The sequence below is a fragment of the Chelonia mydas genome, chromosome 13, assembly GCF_015237465.2.
Source record: "Chelonia mydas isolate rCheMyd1 chromosome 13, rCheMyd1.pri.v2, whole genome shotgun sequence".
In the NCBI taxonomy this organism is placed as follows: Eukaryota; Metazoa; Chordata; order Testudines; family Cheloniidae; genus Chelonia; species Chelonia mydas.
Window position 1 is genome coordinate 8,584,588 of NC_051253.2, and position 22,023 is coordinate 8,606,610.

General features: G+C 42.8%; 1 protein-coding gene across 9 annotated transcripts in view; it reads right to left on the reverse strand.

Annotated features, from left to right (window-relative positions):
* LSM14B (LSM family member 14B) overlaps positions 1 to 22,023 on the reverse strand; it is a 33,321-nt gene continuing 11,298 nt past the window's right edge. For 2 of the 9 annotated variants that reach the window (XM_043527574.1, XM_043527576.1), the window contains 6 exons: positions 20,981 to 21,148; positions 20,725 to 20,802; positions 19,708 to 19,869; positions 19,366 to 19,519; positions 17,467 to 17,643; positions 12,180 to 15,473 (listed from right to left, as the gene is read on the reverse strand). In XM_043527574.1, coding sequence (XP_043383509.1) covers positions 17,472 to 17,643; positions 19,366 to 19,519; positions 19,708 to 19,869; positions 20,725 to 20,802; positions 20,981 to 21,148 — 734 coding nt within the window. In that variant the 3' untranslated portion in view covers positions 12,180 to 15,473; positions 17,467 to 17,471. Of the gene's footprint in view, positions 48 to 12,179; positions 15,474 to 15,676; positions 17,073 to 17,466; positions 17,644 to 19,365; positions 19,520 to 19,707; positions 19,870 to 20,724; positions 20,803 to 20,980; positions 21,149 to 22,023 lie in introns of those variants that run through there. The other 7 variants (XM_027822238.3, XM_007059793.4, XM_043527577.1 and 4 more) reach the window with 5 other exon arrangements.

Below are 22,023 nucleotides of genomic sequence, written 5' to 3' on the forward strand. Positions count from 1 at the left end.
TACAAGCTCAGCTCAGCTTTATCTTCTGCTCTTCTGAAAGCTGTGTCCTTAAAAATGATACAATGTGATATTTTATTTCAGAGAGGAGAACAGCTATATTGATATACTCCTGTCACCTGTACTCTTGAAAGAAGGGGAAGATGGAACATCACACTAATAAGACAAGCTATCAATCTACTTTCAGTTCTGTCTTAATAGAGCATGTTTTCAGAAGAATTCAAACACTTCATAACAATGCACTACACAATTGGGTATAGAAGTCGTCATTGTTTTAATAGCAAATGAACAAATGAGTTCTGAATTAGGAACAACAGCATTTGTATTGTTTGCCCAGTAAATGGAAAATAAAACTCCTCTCCCTCCACAATGCAATAGGGAGTAGCAGTTTAGATGAAGAAAGAAGAAAACAAGTGAGAGCAGCCTCAAATATGGAGGTGGAGGGACTGGAGAACTGTCTTTTTACATTGATCATAAAATGAAGCTTATCTTAAAACTATTACTCGATCCTGCAACCCATTGTGTAGTCAACTTGTAGGAGTATGGAATGAAAACTTAAGTTCTCTGCAGGACATCTTTAACAGCACTATTTGCTAAGGGAGGGGGAAGTGAGGCTTGTTACTTTGACATAAAGAAGGCCTAAAATGTACTTAAAAAAACTTCATTTGTTTTTATTTTCAAGTCAGCCTTCAAGAAGTTATGCACCAGCTGGACATTCCTGGTGCAAGATATTGCAACTGCCCCTTGGTACCACCAACCATCTCTGCTTGCTGGGGGAATCCCCACCACCAGGGCTGCAGAGCCAATCTCCACTCCCTGTGCAAAGTCTAGTAACACAAAGGCAACAGAGCAGGTAGAGAATCCTACCCCTGTGACTAACACTTCAGATAAAGGAAACTTGCATTAAAGATTCAACACCCCACTCATTCAATTAGTGTTAGGGTTGGTCTGTAAACTTCCACCAAAATAATGTGACTTGAAACCCATTAAATTGTTTTTGTGCAAGACTGTGAACATTCAGCTTGGAGTAAAAAAACGTGATTAAATTCATGTTAGCTAAGGCTGGTTTGTTACTGACCTTAGCTAAATTGACTAGCCCCTTAATGCTACAGTGTCCAAAACTGGATTTACAGCAAAATTATCATCTGTTTCAGGAAGCTAACAGTTAAAATCTGCAAGTTTCTATGTAAACTACCCCTTACAGCTCACAACAATGGTTTAAGAGCTTCCCCAAGGTTGTTCAGAAAACTAGCACAGAGCAAACTTGAAATTCTTGATCTGGCTACAGTAGAAACACAAGCAAAACGGTTTGGTTCTTAACCCACTTCCCCACACCAATGTCTCCTTCAAAAGAAAAGTAAAAAAGAAAAATCCTTTGCAGGGTACCTGTGATTGCTGTTGCCTGCACAAGTGAAAAGGCTCTATACTTCAATACAAACTGTTTTATGAAAAAAATACCTCTCTGCCTCACTGAAAGACAATCAGCAGTGAGAGGCTCCAGCTAACCTCTTCACTCCCTCAGCTTAGAGGGTGAAGGATGATTAACTGATGTCTAGCTTCAACTTCCAGCCATTGGATCGTGTTAGACCTTCCTCTGCTAGACTGAAGAGCCCATTATTAAATAGTTGCTCTGCATATAAGCACTTACAGACTGTAATCAAGTCATCCCTTAACCTTCCTAGCTGAATAGATTGCGCTCCTTGAGTCTATCTTAGGGTTCCCAAACTTTTTGCCAGCACAACTCCATTTTAATGAATTATATCCTCCCGGGCCCCAAACAGCATGGAGGATGCCATTTTGTAGAGCTAAATGGAGACCTTCATGCATTGTGATCTTGCACTCACCATACATTTGAGGTCACACTGCAGAGCAAAATGGTATCCTCCACACACTAAGGATCGCTGCAACCCCATCCACTGTGCTACAGTTTGGGAACTACTAATTATCCCCATAAAGCAGGTTTTCTAATCTTTTAATCATTCTCAGGCTCTTTCCTGGTCCGTCTCCAATTTATTAACATCCTTCTTGAATTATGGACACCAGAACTAGATACAGTATTCCAGCAGTAATCACACCTGTGCCAAATACAGAGGCAAACTAACCTCTCTGCTCCTAACTCGAGATTCCCCTTTTTAGCATGCTAGGATCATGTTAACTCTTTTGACTGCAGCATCACACTGGGAATTTATGTTCAGCTTATTATCCACCACAGCCACCAAATCTCCTTCAGAGTTGCTGTTTCCCAGGATAGTCTCCCATCATGTAAGGATGGCCTGCAGCCTTTGTTCCTAGATTGATACATATCCATTTAGCCATATTAAAAAAAACATTGTTTGCTTGCACCCTTTTTACCAAGCAACCCGTTAGCATTAGGCATCTATACTTCCCCAAACAAGAAGCAGCAGTCTCAGTATCAACCTCAACTGAAACAGCCTGTCTCTACTTCTTTTTATCATCCTGAAGCAAGAAGGCTGGACTTCTCTAAGGGTATGTCTATACTATGAAATTAGGGCAATCTTATAGAAGTTGATTTTTAGAAATCAATTTTATACAGTCGATTGCGTATGTCCACACTAAGCGCATTAAGTCAGCGGAGTGCATCCACAGTACCGTGGCTAGCGTCGACTTTCGGAGTGTTGCACTGTGGGTAGCTATCCCACAGTTCCTGCAATCTCCGCCGCCCACTGGAATTCTGGGTTAAGCTCCCAATGCCTGATGGGGCAAACACATTGTCGCAGGTGGTTTGGGGTACATGTTGTCAGTTGCGTTTCCCTCTGTGAAAGCAACAGCAGACAATTGTTTCGTGCCTTTTTTCCATGCAGACGCCATACTGCTGTCAGCAGACGGTGCAGTAGGACTGCTAACTGTCATTGTCCTCCACCGCTTCCACTGCAACTCTGCTCTCCTGGTGCCATGAATCCACCTCGCAGGTCCTCTCGTCTTTCTGTATAAATATCTATTCTCGTGGCATCCGTCATCATCCACCGCTTCCACTGCAACTCTGCTCTCCTGCAGATGCCATACCACCGCAAGCATGGAGCCCGCTCAGCTCACCACTACTGTTCTGAGCATTACAAACATCTCGTGTATTATCCTGCAGTCTGTGCAGAACCGGCAAAAGCAGGTGAGGAGGCAATGACAGCATGATCATGATAGTGATGAGGACATGGACACAGACTTCTCTCAAAGCACGGGCTCTGGCAATTTGGACATCATGGTGGTAATGGGGCAGGTTCATGCCATGGAACTCTGATTCCCGGGGAAACAAGCAGAGACTGGTGGGACCGCATAGTGTTGCGGGTCTGGGATGATTCCCAGTGGCTGCAAAACTTTCACTTGCATAAGGGCACTTTCATGGAACTTTGTGACTTGCTTTCCCTGCCCTGAAGCACAAGAATACCAAGATGAGAGTAGCCCTCACAGCTGAGAAGCGAGTGGCAGTAGCCCTCTGGAAGCTTGCAACGCCAGACAGCTACCGGTCAGTCGGGAATCAATTTGAAGTGGGCAAATCTACTGTGGGGCTGCTGTGATCCAAGTAGCCAACGCAATCACTGAGCTGCTGCTATCAAGGGTAGTGACCCTGGGAAATGTGCAGGATATACTGGATGGCTTTGCTGCAATGGGGTTCCCTAATTGTAGTGGGGTGATAGACAGAACGCATATCCCTATCTTGGGACCGGACCACCTTGGCAGCCAGTACATAAACGGCAAAGGGTACTTTTCAATGGTGCTGCAAGCACTGGTGGATCACAAGGGTCGTTTCACTGACATCAACATGGGATGGCCGGGAAAGGTGCATGACGTTGGCATCTTCAGGAACTCTGGTCTGGTTGAACAGCTGCAGGAAGGAACTTACTTCCCAGACCAGAAAATTACCGTTGAAATGCCTATAGGTATCCTTGGGGACCCAGCCTACCCCTTAATGCCATGGCTCATGAAGCCATACACAGGCACAAGGACAGTAGTAAGGAGCTGTTCAACTATAGGCTGAGCAAGTACAGAATGGTGGTAGAATGTGTATCTGGACATTTAAAAGCGCGCTAGCGCAGTTTACTGACTCGATTAGACCTCAGCGAAACCAATATTCCTATTGTTATTGCTGCTTGCTGTGTGCTCCACAATATCTGTGAGAGTAAGGGGGAGACGTTTATGGTGGGGTGGGAGGTTGAGGCAAATCGCCTGGTGACCAATTACGCGCAGCCAGACACCAGGGCAATTAGAAGAGCACAGCTGGGCGCCCTGCGCATCAGAGAAGCTTTGAAAACCAGTGTCATGACTGGCCAGGCTACGGTATGATAATTCTGTTCGTTCTGTTTCTCCTTGATGAAAAGCTGCGCCCTTGGTTGATTCTACTTCCCTGTAAGCCATCCGACCTCCCCCTTCGATCACCGCTTTCAGAGGCAATAAAGTCATTATTATTTCAAAATCATGCATTCTTTATTAATTCATCACACAAATAGGGGGAAAACTCGCAAGGTGGCCCGGGAGGGGTGGGTGAGGAGGGAAGCACCAGGTGGGGTAGTAGAGGAGGGGAGGAGGGAAGGACAAGGCCACACTACAGTTCAAAACTTATTGAATGGGGTGGAGTGGTTGGGTGCCCGTAGCCTCCCACCCCGCGTTCTTGGGCGTCTGGGTGAGGAGATATGGAACTTGGGGAGGAGGGCAGGCGGTTATACAGGGGCTGCAGCGGTCGTCTGTGCTCCTGCTGCCTTTCCTGCAGCTCCACCAGATGCCTGAGCATGTCAGTTTGCTCCCCCATTAGACTCAGCATTGCATCCTCCCTCCTCTCATCGCATTCATTTAACGCCTTCCTGGTCTCTGCCATTGTTTGCCTCCACGCATTCTGCTGAGCTCTGTCAGTGTGGGAGGACTGCATGAGCTCTGAGAAAATTTCATTGCGAGTGCAGTTTTTTCACCTTTTAATCTGCGCTAGCCTCTGGGACGGAGATGATAGGGAGAGCGTAGAAACATTTGCAGCTGCGAGAGGGAAAAAAGGGAGAGTAGTATTTTAAAAGATACATTTTAGAGAACAAAGGGAAGACTATTTCACACTGATTCAAGCGATTCACATTACATGGCACATGTGCTTTTGGTACAAGGTTGCATTTTGCCTCTTATATTGAGTGCCTGCCGGTTTGGTGAGAGACATCACACGCGGACGGCCAGCCACAGGCAGCCATGGTAAGGCAAAGGGTTTTGCTTCTTCAGCCTTCATAACACGTGGGAATGGTTTCAAACAGCAGTGCCCTCCTTTCTCATACCAAGCAAAGCCCGTTGGGTTGGCCATTTAAAAGGAGGGGCTGTGATTTTAGGGTGAATGTGCAACACAACCCAAACCTTCCCCCCACCCAACTCTCTTGGATGATCGCTTTACGCCCCCCCGCCCCCACCACCACCACCGCGTGGCTAGCATCAGGGAAGATCCCTGTCAGCCAAATGCAAACAGCTCAGCATGAACGAGCCTCCCTGCACCGTGTGGCTAACAGCGGGGATGATTTCTTTTCAGCCAAAGGCAAACAGCCTAGCAGGAATGGGCATCTCTGAATGTCCCTGTAAACAAATTTCCCATATTTGAACCAGGTGACCATGAATGATATCACTCTCCTGAAGCTAACACAAAGAGATAAAGAACGGATGTTGCTTGAATGCCACCAAAGCCCAGGCCCATTCACTGCAATGCTTTGTTCTGCAATGATTCCAGACTACTTGCTACTGGCTTGGTGTGGTAAAAGTGTCCTACCACTGAGGACAGAATAAGGCTGACCTCCCCAGAAACCTTCTGCAAAGGCTTTCAGAGTACCTCCAGGACAGCTTCATGGAGATGTCCCTGGAGGATTTCCACTCCATCCCCAGACACATTAACAGACTTTTCCAGTAGCTATACTGGCCGCGAATGCATCCCAAGTCTTCAGGGCAAATGAATCATTAAACACACCTGCTTTTAAACCCTGTATTATATTTACAAAGGTACACTCACCAGAGGTGCCTTCTCTGGCTTCATGGTCCGGGAGCCCGCCTTGGGAGGGTGTTGGCTCCAGGGTGATGAACAGTTCCTAGCTGCCGGGGAGAAGGGATTCTCCGCTTGCCTGCTGTGCGCTATCCTCTACCACCTCCTCCTCCTCCTCCACAAAATCCTCATCCCTGTAGCGTGAGACTCCCCCCTTGCAGGTGTCCACGGACAGTGGTGGGGAAGCGGTAGGGGCTTCCCCTAGAATTGCATGCAGCTCATCACAGAAGCGGCATGTATGGGGCTCTACCCAGAGCCACTGTTTGAATCCTTTGTTTTTTGGTAGGCTTGCCTCAGCTCCTTAACTTTCACGCGGCACTGCTGTGTGTCCCTGTTGTAGCCTCTGTCCATCATACCCTTGGAGATTTTGGCATATATATTGGCATTTCATCTTTTGGAACGGAGTTCTGCATGCACGGATTCTTCTCCCCATACAGTGATCAGATCCAGTGTCTCCCATTCGGTCCATGCTGGAGCTCTTTTGCTATTCTGGGACTCCATGGTCATCTGTGCTGATCAGCTCTGTATGGTCACTTGTGCTGATCAGCTCGCCACGCTGGCCAAACAGGAAATGAAATTCAAAAGTTCCCGGGGCTTTTACTGTCTACCTGGCCAGTGCATCTGAGTTGAGAGTGCTGTCCAGAGCGGTCACAATGGAGCACTCTGGGATAGCTCCTGGATGAATTGCGTCCACACTACCCCAAATCCGACCCAGCGAGGTCGATTTTAGCACTTCTCCCCTCGCCAGGGAGGAGTACAGAAATTGATTTTAAGAGCCCTTCAAATCGACCAAACAGGCTTGGTTGTATGGACGGGTACAGGGTTAAATCAACCTAACGCTGCTAAATATGACCTAAACCTGTAGTGTAGACCAGGGCTTAGAAACAACATACACATGAGAGGAAACCTTCATCAACATCTGCTTTGAATGCTCTTAAGGCTGGCTTTAAGAAGTTGTTTTGATGTATATATCGAGAGCTACCAATCAATGCTGGAGGATCTTTATCCTTTCCCTACCCCGTTCGGGAAGTGTATGCATTATTTCCAGGATACATAGAGCAGTATCACCAGCAAGAGATAGGTACTGGAAATAATCCAAAAATGCCACTTTATTCAATTCCAAAACAGTCCCACACCAACCCACCTTCCTCCCATCCCTTTTTAGGGACCTCTCTCATGAGAGAGTCTCCTTCAACAAGAAGTTAAGTCTCTCTTGGCTCCTGGTGCTATAGAGGAGGTTCCACCTCAATATTAGGGGAAAGGGTTCTATTGATACTTTCTAGCCCCCCAAACTTGGGAGGCTACAGTTCAATATTGGACCTGAGAGATCTGTTCTCAATATCTTTGTTTGCGAATTTAAATTACAAACGATAACCCTGTCCTCCCTAACCCGTCCCTAGATCGCTTTGCAGCTCTCAGTCTACAAATACACATTTCCATCCATCAAACACACAAGAAATATTTTTGTTCTATAGTGGGCAATATATATTACCTGTATAGAGTGCTGCCTTTCAGGGGGTCAATGGCCCTGAGAACTTTCACTAAATGTCTGGCTGTGGTCACGGCACATGTCAGAAAGAGAAATGTATTTGTTTACCCATCTCCTGACAATTGGTTGGTGACAGGATAGTCTCCCAAACAAGTGATAAGAGGTGTTCAGTACCTAAGCATCTGTTCTCCAGACTGAGACTGAACTTGAAAATGTCATTTAATTCCAAAACAAAAGATAGAATTTATTGGGGCTCTAACTGATTACACAATGGCTCAGGCATACCTGCCACAGACCAGATTTGATAACATACAAGAGTTGATAAATCAACAGCTAAGCAATCCATATACTACAGCAAGAACATGTCTCTGTCTTTTAGGTGTCATGACTTCATGTATTCTGGTGACACCATTCGCCAGACTGCATCTTTACTGTCTTCAGGGGTGGTTACAATCACCCTGCTATTCACAAGATAAATATGGGAATACACATCACTCAAGAAGTTTTGAATTCCTTCATCTGGTGGAAAGACCCACATCAGATCCACAAGGGAGTTCCGTTCTCCCCAGCACTTCCCACCAATGCAGTAGTAATTGATGCTTCATTATTGGGTTGGGGAGCCCATCTCGACAAACTTCTATGAAATTGGGTATCTGATACAACAAAAAACACAACACTAATTGAAGTTCACCTTCAAAACCTACACAACACACTGGCAGACCATCTAATTATGCATTTTTCTAGGAATCACAAATGGTCCATAAAAGATTCAATCCTCAAGTCAAAAAGAAAAAGGAGGACTTGTGGCACCTTAGAGACTAACAAATTTATTTGAGCATAAGCTTTCGTGAGCTACAGCTCACTTCATCGGATGATCACTCTCACAGATCTTGGGAGACAGGCCAGTCCTTGCTTACAGACAGCCTCCCAACCTGAAGCAAATACTCACCAGCAACCACACACCATACAACAGAACCACTAACCCAGGAACCTATCCTTGCAACAAAGCCTGTTGCCAACTGTGTCCACATATCTATTCAGGGACACCATCATAGGGCCTAATCACATCAGCCACACTATCAGAGGCTCGTTCACCTGCACATCTACCAATGTGATATATGCCATCATGTGCCAGCAATGTCCCTGTGCCATGTACATTGGCCAAACTGGACAGTCTCTACGTAAAAGAATAAATGGACACAAATCAGACCTCAAGAATTATAACATTCAAAAACCAGTCGGAGAACACTTCAATCTCTTTGGTCACTCGATTACGGACCTAAAGGTGACAATTCTTCAACAAAAAAACTTCAAAAACAGACTCCAATGAGAGACTGCTGAATTGGAATTAATTTGCAAACTTGATACAATTAACTTAGGCTTGAATAAAGACTGGGAGCGGATGGGTCATTACACAAAGTAAAACTATTTCCCCATGTTTATTCCCCACCCCCACCCCACAGCTGTTCCTCAGATGTTCTTGTCAACTGCTGGAAATGACCCACTTTGATTATCACTACAAAAGGTCTCCCCCCCCCCCGCCCCCCGCTGGTAATAGCTCACCTTACCTGGTCACTCTCCTTACAGTGTGTATGGTAACACCCATTGTTTAATGTTCTCTGTGTATATAAATCTCCCCACTGTATTTTCCACTGCATGCATCCGATGAAGTGAGCTGTAGCTCACGAAAGCTTATGCTCAAATAAATTTGTTAGTCTCTAAGGTGCCACAAGTCCTCCTTTTCTTTTTGCGGATACAGACTAACACGGCTGCTACTCTGAAACCAATCCTCAAGTCCATTTTCAATTAGTGGGGTGCTCCCTGCATAGATCTGTTTGTGAATGAACAGAAGATGAAATACAAAATATTTTGTTCCAAGGGAGGACAGAGTCTAGGTACTCAAGGAGATGACTTCTTAATCCTTTGGATTCAGGGCCTGTTGTATGCTTATCCGCCTACTTCCTCTGATCCCATGTGTGTTAAAGGAAGTCAGACAGGACAAGGTCTCAATCATCCAAATAGCCCCAGCCAGACCCAGGCACTACTAGTTCAGAGAAATCAGAAATCTCTTAGTGATACCATCAATATCTCTTACCTCTTCTACCAGACTTAATTACTCAGAACAACAGGGCACCATCCAGATACGTTTCTACCCCTCATGGCACAAAAACTGTCTGGCTAACAGACTTAGAGAAGAAATTGTTCTGAATCAATATGCTTTATATATCAACAGAGCAGAATCTACAAGGACAAGTTATACTGCAAAATTAAGTATCTTTTCATCCTGAGTTTACCAGCATAGTTTTTCTCCAAAAGAGACATCAATCCCTCGTATCTTTAAGTACAGACTATCCTTAAAAATCTTTGATTTGTCACTAAACTTGTTCCATGTTCATTTGGCTGCGATCTCAGCTGCTTATCCACCAATTCGAGACTACATCGTTTTTTTTGGTCACCCTTCAGCTAACGTTTGTGAAAGATCTGAGAGGTTTTCCTCTGATAAAACAACCCCTTTCATCTTGAAATCATAACATGGTACTTACCAACCTGATGGAACCTCCATTTGAGCCACTAACTTCATGCTTGTTACTCCATTTGTCTAGGGCACGATTATTCCCTGTTGCAATTACATTGGCACGCAGGGTCTGAATTGCAAACTCTCATTGCAGGATCCCCACATACTATTTTTCAGAGAAATAAAGTTACACTCCAGCCACACCCAAAATGTCTTCCGCCAGTACTCTGATTTTTCATTTAAAGTCTATCCATTTACTTGCCTGTTTCTTCCCCCCAAAGCCTCTTTCATCCAACAGTGAGGCTGCATTACATACTGAGGATGTCCTCTGAGCGCCATCATTTCATTTGACTAGAACAAAACTATTCAGGCAATCCCCCAGGCTATTTATTTCTGTTGCTGAACTCCAAGCATTAGATATTCTCTGAGTTGAGACGGCCTAATTGGGTATAAACTTGGGTATAACACTGCATAAAGCTGTGTTACGAGGTGGTCAATTTAGAACTCCCAGATCATGTCTGGTTACATTCCAACAGAGCACAAGCCACTTCGGCAGCCCTCTTGGAGGAATGACCACCGCCACGACTTGCGGGAGTATATATACTTTTACTGGCCATTACTCTTTAGTTCAAGCATCTCCTTCAGACAACCAATTTGGGAGGGATGTGTTGCCGTCTTTGTTTAATTAGATTTGCAGTTCCTTCCTCCATCTATTACATGCTGTTTGGGTGTCTCTAGAAGTGGAACATATGTAAACAAGTACTTACCTTTAGTAACTGGAGTACTTTGAGATGTGTTGTTTCCCTGTGTTTCATGACCCATCCTCCTTTCCCTGCTATTGCCCACTCTAACAGCTCGGACTTGATAGCAATGCAGGAACTGAGGGTCTGTTGGTCATTCCACCTCCTTTATGCTCTCAGGGGGAGGAAAGGCTCAAGATAATCAAGGGAGCAGCTGTGGCCAATAGATACTGCTGGCTAAAGCATTCTGATCTCCATGATGTCGGGTGCATGCACACTAGAAGTGTAAAAACACCACATCTCAGAAAACTCCAGTTACTAAAAGGTAAGTAACATTCTTTCCATCGACTTGAGAGATCAAAACAAGACTCCGCTTAGTAAACCTTTTTGTAATATGACTGTCCTGCTCTTCTGTTGTGTGCTTTGATCAGCAGTGAAATAGTTGATATTTAAATCGTCGTGCTTAGACCTCAGGATCAAAAATGCCTTGAAATTAATAGGGATAGCTCATACCTTTCTCAGTGCTATTATTTCAGGCTGTCTGCGGACTCACGCAAACATCACTCCATCTGCTGACTGTTCATATTTTTAAGGTTAATTTCAGGCCTTGTCTAAAGGAAAGTTTAGATTCTGTAGTATGAATATTATTTCTCTAAAGTACAAAAAACCGGCCTCCTAAGAGCCCTTTAGTGGGCCTCACAAGTATTTAAAGGGATGCTACCCAATTCATTTACACTAAATACCCCAACTGAGCACCCAAGTGTTCTCTAAGCCCCACCAGGAAGAAGTTTGAGAATTTCCTATTCTTGGGAACCCTAACTGGACAAATCCAGGATGGAGAACACAGCTCTCCTGAGGGGAACAAAAAGCTTTCTGGCAAAGACTGGCATGGTTGGAACTGGTTGAAAAATGTCTGTTGAAACATTTCCTCAATGCAAAATGGCTTTTTGACAACAGACATTTGTGCAAATTGATGACAAAAACAAATTCAGTTTTTTCAGGTTAAATTTGTTTTGTGACAAGCATCCAAAAACAACAACAAAAAAAGCCAATAAAAGAAGTCAAGGTTTTTCCTGGGGAGGTGGGGGGAATGTAATTTCCTTACTAACTCTGCTCTAGAATCAGGAAAGGTGCCTTCCTCTGGCAAATACTTTCCAAACCCCAGGGCTGATGGATGGCAATAACTAGTACTGTCAGGGGGAAAAAAAAGATATGCCTGCAACATCATGCGCCTTTTCCCCCCATCTCAAGAGAGCCATATCTTCTTTGACAGACCAAGATTATTATTTGTGTTACCTTAGTCCTAAAGGCCCCATTTGAGATCACATCCCTATTGCTGGACACTGTAACTACATGTAAGAGAGTCTCTCTCCTGAAGAGCTAACAGTCTAAACAGACAAGACACACAACAGGTGGGAGAAACAGAAGCAGCGAGCGGGCAAGTGACTTGTGCAAGGTCACACATCAGACCCGTGGTAGAACTGAGAATAAAACCCAAGCCCCCTGAGTCCCCACTGCCCTACTATCCAACAGACCACAGATGTAGGGTAGGAATGAGAGAAATACCCCTAATCTGCCTAAAGGAGACCCTACAAGTGAGTAGGAAATCCTTCTGTCTGTTTTAGGGTCACTGCTAGAGAAACAGGCCTGATCTTCAAGTAGGTTCCTTGCATGTGAAGTTAAGGACCATCAAGGCAAGGAAAAGCTAGAAAGGAAACTGGGACACTTGGTCCCCTAAACCAGTATGCCCTCTTCTCCTGATCTCTGCCTTGAGCCTGGCATGTGAGATGCAATGCCTGTCTAGTGAAGGACTGAAAGTCCCACACAGCAACCAAAGGGGCCTGCAACAGAAAAAGCCAGACCCAACTGCAACTAGTTGAGTCAGCTACTTGTAGCATATGGCAAAGAGTAGCAACGAGCAAGGTTGCACGGTATGGTTTGTGGAAGGAGGGTAGGGAGAAAGGCTCTTTCTAGAAAGCCAGCATAGCTGAGCCCTACAGTTTTGGGAGAGAATTTTTAACTAAGGTCTCATAGCAGAATCTCTTACTTGCACCATGTAAGAGCTAGAAGACTGCTTGATTTTCAGATGGTGACAAGTTGCTGGACCCTGTGTTAGGAAAACTGAACAAGTCAGGCACTGCAGTCAGAAAGTGTGGAATTCCAAACCATTTATACAGATTCATTTCTCACTATGCGACTGCACCGTACAGTTACTGAGATATGGGTCAGGACATTAAAAGCTATTGGCTGACCTAATTAATTGACTCAACAGAAGGCATCCCCTTAGGAGGCATTGGGCACCCTTTCTTCCAACAGATGTAAGCAAAGGTCATTATGGTACATATGACTTGGGACCACCCTGAGAGGAGGGGTTTTGCAAGACTTCTAATAGCGTAAGTTTTATTTTCTCAGGTGGATACTTCAACACCTCAAGCTTTTATACTAGGATAATACATGTCAAATTAGGCTTTAAATCCTCCATGTTTTTTTCAGGCTATAGTTAGACCTAAGTAACATCAACTGCCAAGGTAGACATCCTGGTCATCTCAGAGACTGAAGTTGGTATAAGTTATCAGAAACTCCCATGATCAGCAAGAATTTAGACTTTCAGAACATATGGTCCTTACTTCTCTCACTTACTAACTCATTACCTTTCTTTAATGTTGAAAATTTGTACTTCACACAGGTTTGACAATCAGGGTCTAGACAACCCAAGGGAGAACAGCAGGTCTGAACCCCAACTGGTTCTTTAGAATGGTAGCATGTATATAAATACGCCATTAGTTTTTTTCTGAAACCTTGTAATGTTCTGAACTTGATAGTCTAATGAGATATGTATGAGTATAGCTATGAATTTGTGTATAGAATACTATGTTCATGACTTGTATTACAATTTCAAATACATCTTGCAGCAGGGAGGTGCTCTTCTCATCCCAGGTGTTTATGCAAATCTGGACAAGTAACAATGCATGGAACTACACAGGAGAAAACAAATGATGGGCCATTACAGTTTATTTTTGGTGCAAGTTGCATGTTTGCACTTTTCCTTACTATTTCATTTTTGAATCTGTGATTTTTCTATTAAATAAACTTAGTTTATTTTTACCCCAAGCAGAGCTCTGGTGTAGACTGCATTGAGTGTGTCCACCAAAGTGAACTGGTAGCCAGGGGTTGTTTTCACAGCTTTGAGGGTGATGAGCCAGAGGAAAAGTCTGACTGCCTGGTAGTTAAGGATTGAGGAGACTTGGGACCAGAAGGGCTATTGGTCACTCTGCAAGGAATAACTAGGCTGCTGAAAGTCAGGGTCAGACCTTAATGCTTGTGGACTGGCTGCTGCGGTCAGGACTCAGAGCCATAGGAACATGGCGTTAAGGCACATAAAGTTACTAGGCAGGTAGCACCAGTCTAGATAATCCCCAAAATGTGTCCCCATGTACAACTGATAAGGAATAGAGGCGCTAGCTCATGCTTTGGGCATGTCTCTAATCCTCCTGCAGCTTAGAAGAGTTTCAGCCCTCTTCAGCTTTTTTTTTTTTTTTTTTCTTAAATTGAAAAAAAAAGCTTGGTTTTAATATATACACTGCTGCAGGACTATCATTAGTTTAACTACTCACAGTTAAGGGGGTAAGGACAGCAAGTGAAGCAATGCTCCTGAAATAGGTACATTATGTTCTGTATAGGTTAGCTGTGGAAGAGGGGAAGCTGGTGCTAGGACTGTGCCTTAAATGATATGAAGGAAGGTATTAGCTAGTGGAGTTATTAGCATGGTGTTGCTTAATGATAGCTGGCCTGACTGGAGAAGGTAGACACACAACAGATAGAAGCAGAAACTGTCCAAAACCAGCACTTTTACTGATGGATGAAACATCTAATAAAATTAGTACTTTCAGCTCCTTAAGGAAGGCAGGTGCAGTTAGTAGAATTCAGTAATCTTAGAAAAAGATCAGCCCTCCCCTCCTTTAAAATAGTTTTAGTTCTAGAGCTGTAATGCTGAAGTCATCTAGCCCACTTTCTAATAAAAATGCAAGAAAGCTATAGCCAGCTGCATGACAATTAAAAGTTATGCATTTGCATGTGCCCCACAACAGGGTTTTGTTTTAAGTGTGTAGAGTAACTGCCTAGTAAGTAAAATAATCCATATGCTGTATTACACAACAGTAGCAGATGTGTCAAATAGTCAAGACACTAGTCTAACCCCAAGGTGAAAGATTTAAATTAGAATAGGACTGACACGGATTCCCTCGAGACTATGGCATTTAGTGCTAAGAAATAAGTTTATCATAAGCCAGTCCAGGACATTCATTGCTAAGTCCAGGGACCATTAGATACTTCTTCCCCTTACACAAGGCTTACGGAACAATTTCTTCATTCTTCTCAAAGAGATTTTATCTGGCATGAGCCTCCCACTTCAGGGTATTTGCATGAAGATAGCTGATCACTTATCAAGTTTAAGCTCACAGGGAAATGCAAAGGAGAAAGCCATTAGATTCTGTGTTAAAACAGGGATATTTGATCCAGCCAGCTGGCCCTCTTATTAGTACAGAAAATAAGTTAGTTCAGCTGCTGCTTCTAATGGTTTCAGATGCATGATGCTCGGCTGTGAGATGCTCCATCAAAGATGAACAGTAGTCAAACCGACTCTTCAAGGATAACAAGCGCTGAAGTCTTCATTGCCACTGAAGCAAGAGAAGTGGCCATCCAAAATGAAGGGATGGAAATATGAAGCTGTGGAGGAAGTACAGATCTGTCGAGTGGTTTCATACAAATAAGTTACAGTTCTAGCTGTGATTAACACCAAGCCCACCCTTCATTAGATACTAGGTCTCTGGCTTATTTCAAAGCAGAGGTTTCAGCCATTAAGCCACTGAGTAACACTCCTGCAAGCAACCAACCGTTAGCCATTTACAGGAACAAAAATAGGAGAAGTGTTAAACATACACATGTTTATTTATTACAATTTACATTACTCCATAGCAATGGGGCAGCTCTGTTCTAACTCTTAACAATGAAGTCCTAACAAAAATAAATCCAAGCTTTTACAGTAACTTAGTCTATGCATAAACTAAAACTCTGGCTATGTAATGGGTTCAGTTATCAAAGTGCTTTTTCAACAAAAATTCCCCATCGTGAAAAGAACACATGCCTATAACTTATAAGCTTAACCCACTTATTCATGCAAACAAGTTTATAACCCCTCCCCCCCCAATTTTCCCCACACCTCAACAAAAAACACGAACTATTTACAGTTGGGGGGGTTAGAGAAATTAAAAAACACCCATCCGATAAGCTTCATTACATGGGTTCCCCTTCCTTAGTTTAGAGAAAGCAACATTCTATAGTGTTCCATCACAGAGCCTACTAGTGTACATAAAGCTGTTTGCAGTGTATACTGTCTACACAATCTGGTACTGTTGGGGGGGCAATAAGTCATACGCCATTCCTCAAATTGCTCCTTTTGAGACGTTTCTCCACCTTTATTCTTGCTTAGTTTACAGGTAAGCTACTGCAAAAGCATTTAACAGAGTATTTAACACTGCATGTAGGAGATCACTTGCTGTTCTAGCACTGTTTTAATGAGTGAGGATACACAGCATAGCACTCTCCCCTACATAGAGCCTGGCTAGTTAGAGGCTTTGGGCTCTTTCCTCCAAACAGGACTTCAGAGACAGCCCCAAGTGACTGATCTTGTGCCATTGCATGGAATCATGCAGTACCCCTGAAAGAACAGTGGACTTGCAAATAACTGTACAACTTCCCCCCCACCCACTATCACATGATCAGCCGCCACCCAGTATTCCCAAGTCACACTATACACAACCCCCTTCAGCAGTGGAAATCTGTATTTCCAGACACCACATGGTATTGAAGTTATGCTGCCTTAATGAGCGATCAGCAGCAAAGGGTACATTTGGTTGCTCAGAACAAAGTTAGCTGGTTTACTTCAAGTAAGCTTTGGTTCTGTTTTAAAGAAAGTTAAAATAGCATGATCTTCAGGGTACAGAAAGGGAGTTTTACTTTGTTTCAACTACAGTATCCTTTTAGAGTCCCAGAAAAAAACCACCATATTTTAAGTTAGCCTGCACTTCGGAAAATAAAAAAAAGACTCCAAAAGATAATCCTGAACACATTCCCTCTTCCAAAAACATTCCAGCTCTTAGACGCTGGTTCAAATTAAGCTGAAGCCCAAAATACTAGCTGTACATGAACTTCTGTAATTGACTTTCAGACAGTAAACAAGGACTTATTCTTATCCCACATTGGTGCAGCAGTTAGTTTTCATCCTATATACATAATTTTCACCTTCATGGCAGAGGAATTTAGAGCCTGCAGAGAAAGAGAGTATTCGGTATCAAATAAAGGAGACCAATCCCACCTCCTTCCCATCCCTGCCCACAGAAACACTAATCTGAGATTAGTTCCCCTGGTCAAGCTACACTTGCTCAACCAAAACACAAAACACTGAGATTGCACTTGCATTCCATTATCTTGGAGGAAGGCAAGGGCCACTTTTATTCAGACTTGGTCAAATGTCAGCCCCAGCAAAGAATAACCACGAGTGGCATGATAATGATATTAAGACTGCTCTATCCAGATCCCACCTGATATGAAGAGAGCATGAAAGGTGCATCCATAAGGAATCACCTTGGTCTGCTTGCAAAACTAGCAGCCAAGTTAAAAGTCGAACAGATATTTAGACAACATTTGCTACAAAACTTGCCTCCATTACACTCTTCCAGTACCAGCTCTGTGAGTTGTTTGGTTTCGCCGTGCTGCTCCACTACCCCTTCCACCTCGAAACCCACCACGAAAGCTACGTCCACGAAGAAACCTGCCAGACACGCCAAATGTCTCTGTATTGAGCTTTCTTTCTTCAGCCCATGTTGTACGCCTGGAACTGAACAAGAGTCAAGCATGAATGTTATTCAGAAGATGGTTTTGGGGAAAGTCCATACCACTTGGGCAGGAGCGAGGAACTCATTTTACAGAGATCTAGAAAGCCTGATGTACTGCAATCTGCTTTCTCTGCACCCTTACTCAAGTCACATATTAAGTGATAGCTCAACTGTCATCTTGTTAGTTACCATTTCACCCCAACTGGAAGCTGGAATCACAAGTGCCTTAAAGGGACTGAACAGTCCTGTTTCCAATAGTGCTGCAGTAACCTCCACCTGTTTTCCTGAAATGCTATTGGTACTTTTAGAGCAATTAAGATCTACCAAATTTCAATCATGACAACCAGGAAAGGAGAGACTGTTTTAGACCAGCTTTAGTAACTAGAAAGCACTAGATTCCTCCTTCCCCACAAAAACGGTAACTCTATATCACTATACAGAGACAGGATTATATTTCCTAGTTCCACTTTCAACAAATGAGACTATCAAAGTTGGGCTTGAGTGCTGACACAGATAGATCCTTCACTTAAGTAAAGTCTCATAGTTTAAAGATTCAGAATTACAGTAGCCCCTAGAATCAATCAAGATCGGGCTGTTGTGCAAGCTGTACAAGAACAGTTCCTGAACTCAGGAGCTTGCAGCCTAAATAAGGGAAAAAGAGGGTACAAGGAAACAGCTGAAGTGATTTGCCTAAGGTCCACACAAATTCAGCAGCAGAGCCTGGATTAAAGCATTAGAGGTCTGACTTCTAGAATAGAACTCTACTTTAGACCTTGCCACCCCTCCCCTGCAAGATAAAGATGAACATTGATTACTTTGCACAATTTATATAGGAAGAAAAATAGAGTGCAATTAGTGACTTAGAGGGATAAAAATGCAACTGTTAACCAAGGAAGTGCAGCATACAGTAATGGGAGAGGAGAGGGTTGAGAACTTCAGAAACAATCTAGGACAATCTAGCCACCACTTGTCTGTAAGGAGACAGGAATGGATAGGTGACCAGGGGATTAATATTTTAAAACCCAGGATAACTGTTTTTAAATGGACATTTAAGGGACACACAGATAGTTTAGAGCCAATGTTTTAAATAAAATCCTTAAATTAAGGAATTATCTTTAGGAAATTCTAATGGAAGCATGGAACAGCTTGGATTTAGATTTTCCCCTACAAACACTGCAGCACTTACATGGAAGAACAGCAAGCAACTGCATAGTCTTAATGGAACAAATTCAGGCTTGGAGGACAAATGGTAAAGACTAAGCAGAAAAAATTGGGTAAAGACGTTTTAAGGATATTTTAAAACAGTTTCTAGAATGTCTAAAAGATAGTGTAGTTTATGATATTCCAATAGTTTACCATTTGGATGTTTTGTGTTCACATCTGAGTTTAAAGCTTTTGGCATATCAGATGTGAACAAGTGTTAGGTCAAGTGAATCCCCCCCAAAAAAAAACAAACAAACCAAGACTGCAATTTGTTCTAAGATCAGATATCAGTATTTGAAAGTTTAGTAGCATCTAGTGAGCTGTCAAATTCTGTGGCCACACGCCTTTCAAAGGCCTGGTTACTGATCATCCAAAACTGAACAGAAGCAGCCTTTCAAGATGCAGAGTTTCATTTATCCATATTCCTACAAAGGGCTAGGCATTACCTAGCATAGAACCTCTCTAAGATACTGCCTGCACTAAGGAGCATAAGACAGGCTGAGCTTCAGAAAGCTAATTACCTGGATTTTAGTTCTGAAGAGATGTTGTCAAAGAAAGACTTTGATTTATCATAATAGCAATTGGGTCCAAGGAGGTCTTCATCTGCATTGCCATCATTCTGAGTTGCTACTCCAGGATCACTCTTCTTTTCTTCCCCTGCCTCAGCTTTGTCATCTGAAGATAGAAGATTAATTACACACTTCCTTGCTGCGTACTGAAGAGCCATCAGTTTTCTTGCTCCTTCAAACTAGATTGAGATTCTTCCCTATTTTAATCAATCATGTAATTTCTCAGAGCAAGAGGTTGTCTATACGCCATCCTTAAAGTTATCAAATGTAAATGGCTTTACTAAAGACACAAACCTTTAAAGTTCAGTTTCTTCTTGAATTCTTTATCAAGTTCCTCTCGGTTGAACTGTGCATTTGCACTTTCAAAATCAAAGTCACCTTCAAACTTTATTGTGTTTTCCTTCACAGTGGCTGGTCTATTTTGTCCTCTAGAACGATTTCTGGTTCTCCTGTTTCCTGAAAGCAGGAGAGTTTAAACACTTGGTAACGCGTAGGAAGGTTAATGACTTGGTCAAGGCCAGAGAAAACCAGGATTAGAACTCAGGAGTTTCTGGCTTCCAGTCCTGTGATTATGCCACACCTCTTTGAAAGAGACGTCTGATCTTCACTGTAGAAACACATTATAGCAATACTTTTAACATCCAAGAATGTTTTCCAAAAAGTTAGTCTTACTGTTAAGTTAAATGACTACAGCCAATTTTCCCTGCCAGCGTTGCATTCAACTACTATAAAGATAATGCCAAGCAGTCTGTGGTGAAAAAACTAAACAATTAAAGTTTCCCAAGGAATCTGAAGGAATTTTCAGCCCATAAATCCACACACATTGGGATATGTACAGATTTCAGGAAACCCACACAAGGCTGGAACCAGTTACATGTTTCTCTACAATACATGAGGAAGACAACTTAGATAAGCTGTGATAACATGGTCTGGCTGGTTATGGCTACCTCAAATCCCTTTTGAAGATCCTTACACAGTATGAGGGGTAGCCTGTGTAAAGACAACAATTTATAGCAAGTTTACATGCGTAAACCTGAGTTTCAGGGGAGATACAACAGAGCAATTCTCCCCTGGTATGTTCTCTATGGCTCTGCAAGGTTTTTGTAGAGGAACCTCTGGAGCTAAGGAAGCATTACTTCTGCATACCTGAATGCTCTTTTGGCTGTGTTTTGTTCCATGTGCCCCCTTTATTTTATTTATTAACATGGTGCTGCTCATAAGCATCTTATGTTAGCCATTATTCTCAATTATATGAGCAGAGAATTGGAGTTCTATACAGCAGTTTGCATGCTGAAGGTCAAGTTAGCCTACCCGATCTTCTCCTTTGAGGTCTTCTGTTTTCATCATTCACCTGGCCCTGAGTTTGCACAGGTGGTGGCTGAACTGTATCTAAAGCAAACAGGGAAAGGAAGACTGTTTATAACCCAAGCATACAAGAACAAAGTTAGCTTACCTTAGAAGTTGAAAGTTAACTCATCAAGCAGGCTTAAGGACTGTTCTAAGTTACTTCAACATTTTTCTGAAGGAAGCTCTACCAAATACCCATTTGAAAACAAGACTTGTATACCATTTGTCTTACTACTCTGCGGAATCTGCCGACCATTGCGTTGGATCCCAGAAACTACTTTTGCTGGGGGTGGCTTTTTTTGATTCATGTTATCAACTGGACCGGTTTGAACAGCCTGCTCCACCATGGGGCTTTTGCGTACTTGGTGAACCAATGGGAAGCCAGCACCTGGAAAAACAAAGGGGTTACTACAATAACTAGTTTTTTAGTTGCATTCCAGGAAGTACTGCATGCAAGAAATATGCCAACATTACTCCTGAACCTCCATGATCAAAAACAGATTTAACAATACCTGCGCAGAACCTCCTAGGCACTTCCATTATTCTGCTATGGGGGTTTGCAATGCGTCACTACACATTTGAGTAAGTGCTGGCATACAAGTTTCGCCCCATGAGCTCAGGGCCATAAACCAAGTCAACAATGTCACTCTTGAAGAATGCAAAGTTAACTATTACTATAAAGTAGCAAATTGGTAAAGACAAAGTTAATATGCATATCAAATTAAGAAGTCACTATATATGCAATAAGCTTCCAAAACGTACAAATTCCCATTTCTCTTCATTAGGTATTCTTGTTTGTGTATGATTTTACAGAATAAGTATATTTTTTAGCTAAAAGAAGCTTGCTTCAGACTTTTCCTGAAAGTGCTTCGTTTTCAAAGTAGTTGAGAGTGTCTCAGTGTGCATAACCTTTACTGCATCAACAGCTTGGTCTTACTGTACTCAGCTTTTTGATAAGCAGAACCAGATTAACGTGGCATCCATGTCAGATCTATTGTTAAAATAAATGTTTAATGGCTCTATTAGTTATGGTTCATCAAGTACAAGTCATATTTACATGCATTTGGAAGTCCTTCCATAAGGACACTACATCAAGTAGTTGGGTACGGTTAAAAAACCACCAAGAAAACCCAGAAACAAGTTAAAACTAGTGCAGTCTCTCAATGTTTCCTAGATATTAAAGCATACAGTACAGGAGTTAGAGGGTAACATTTCATCCTTAACCAAGCTCCTGGACTTTTGTTTCAAGACTTTTTTTTTATA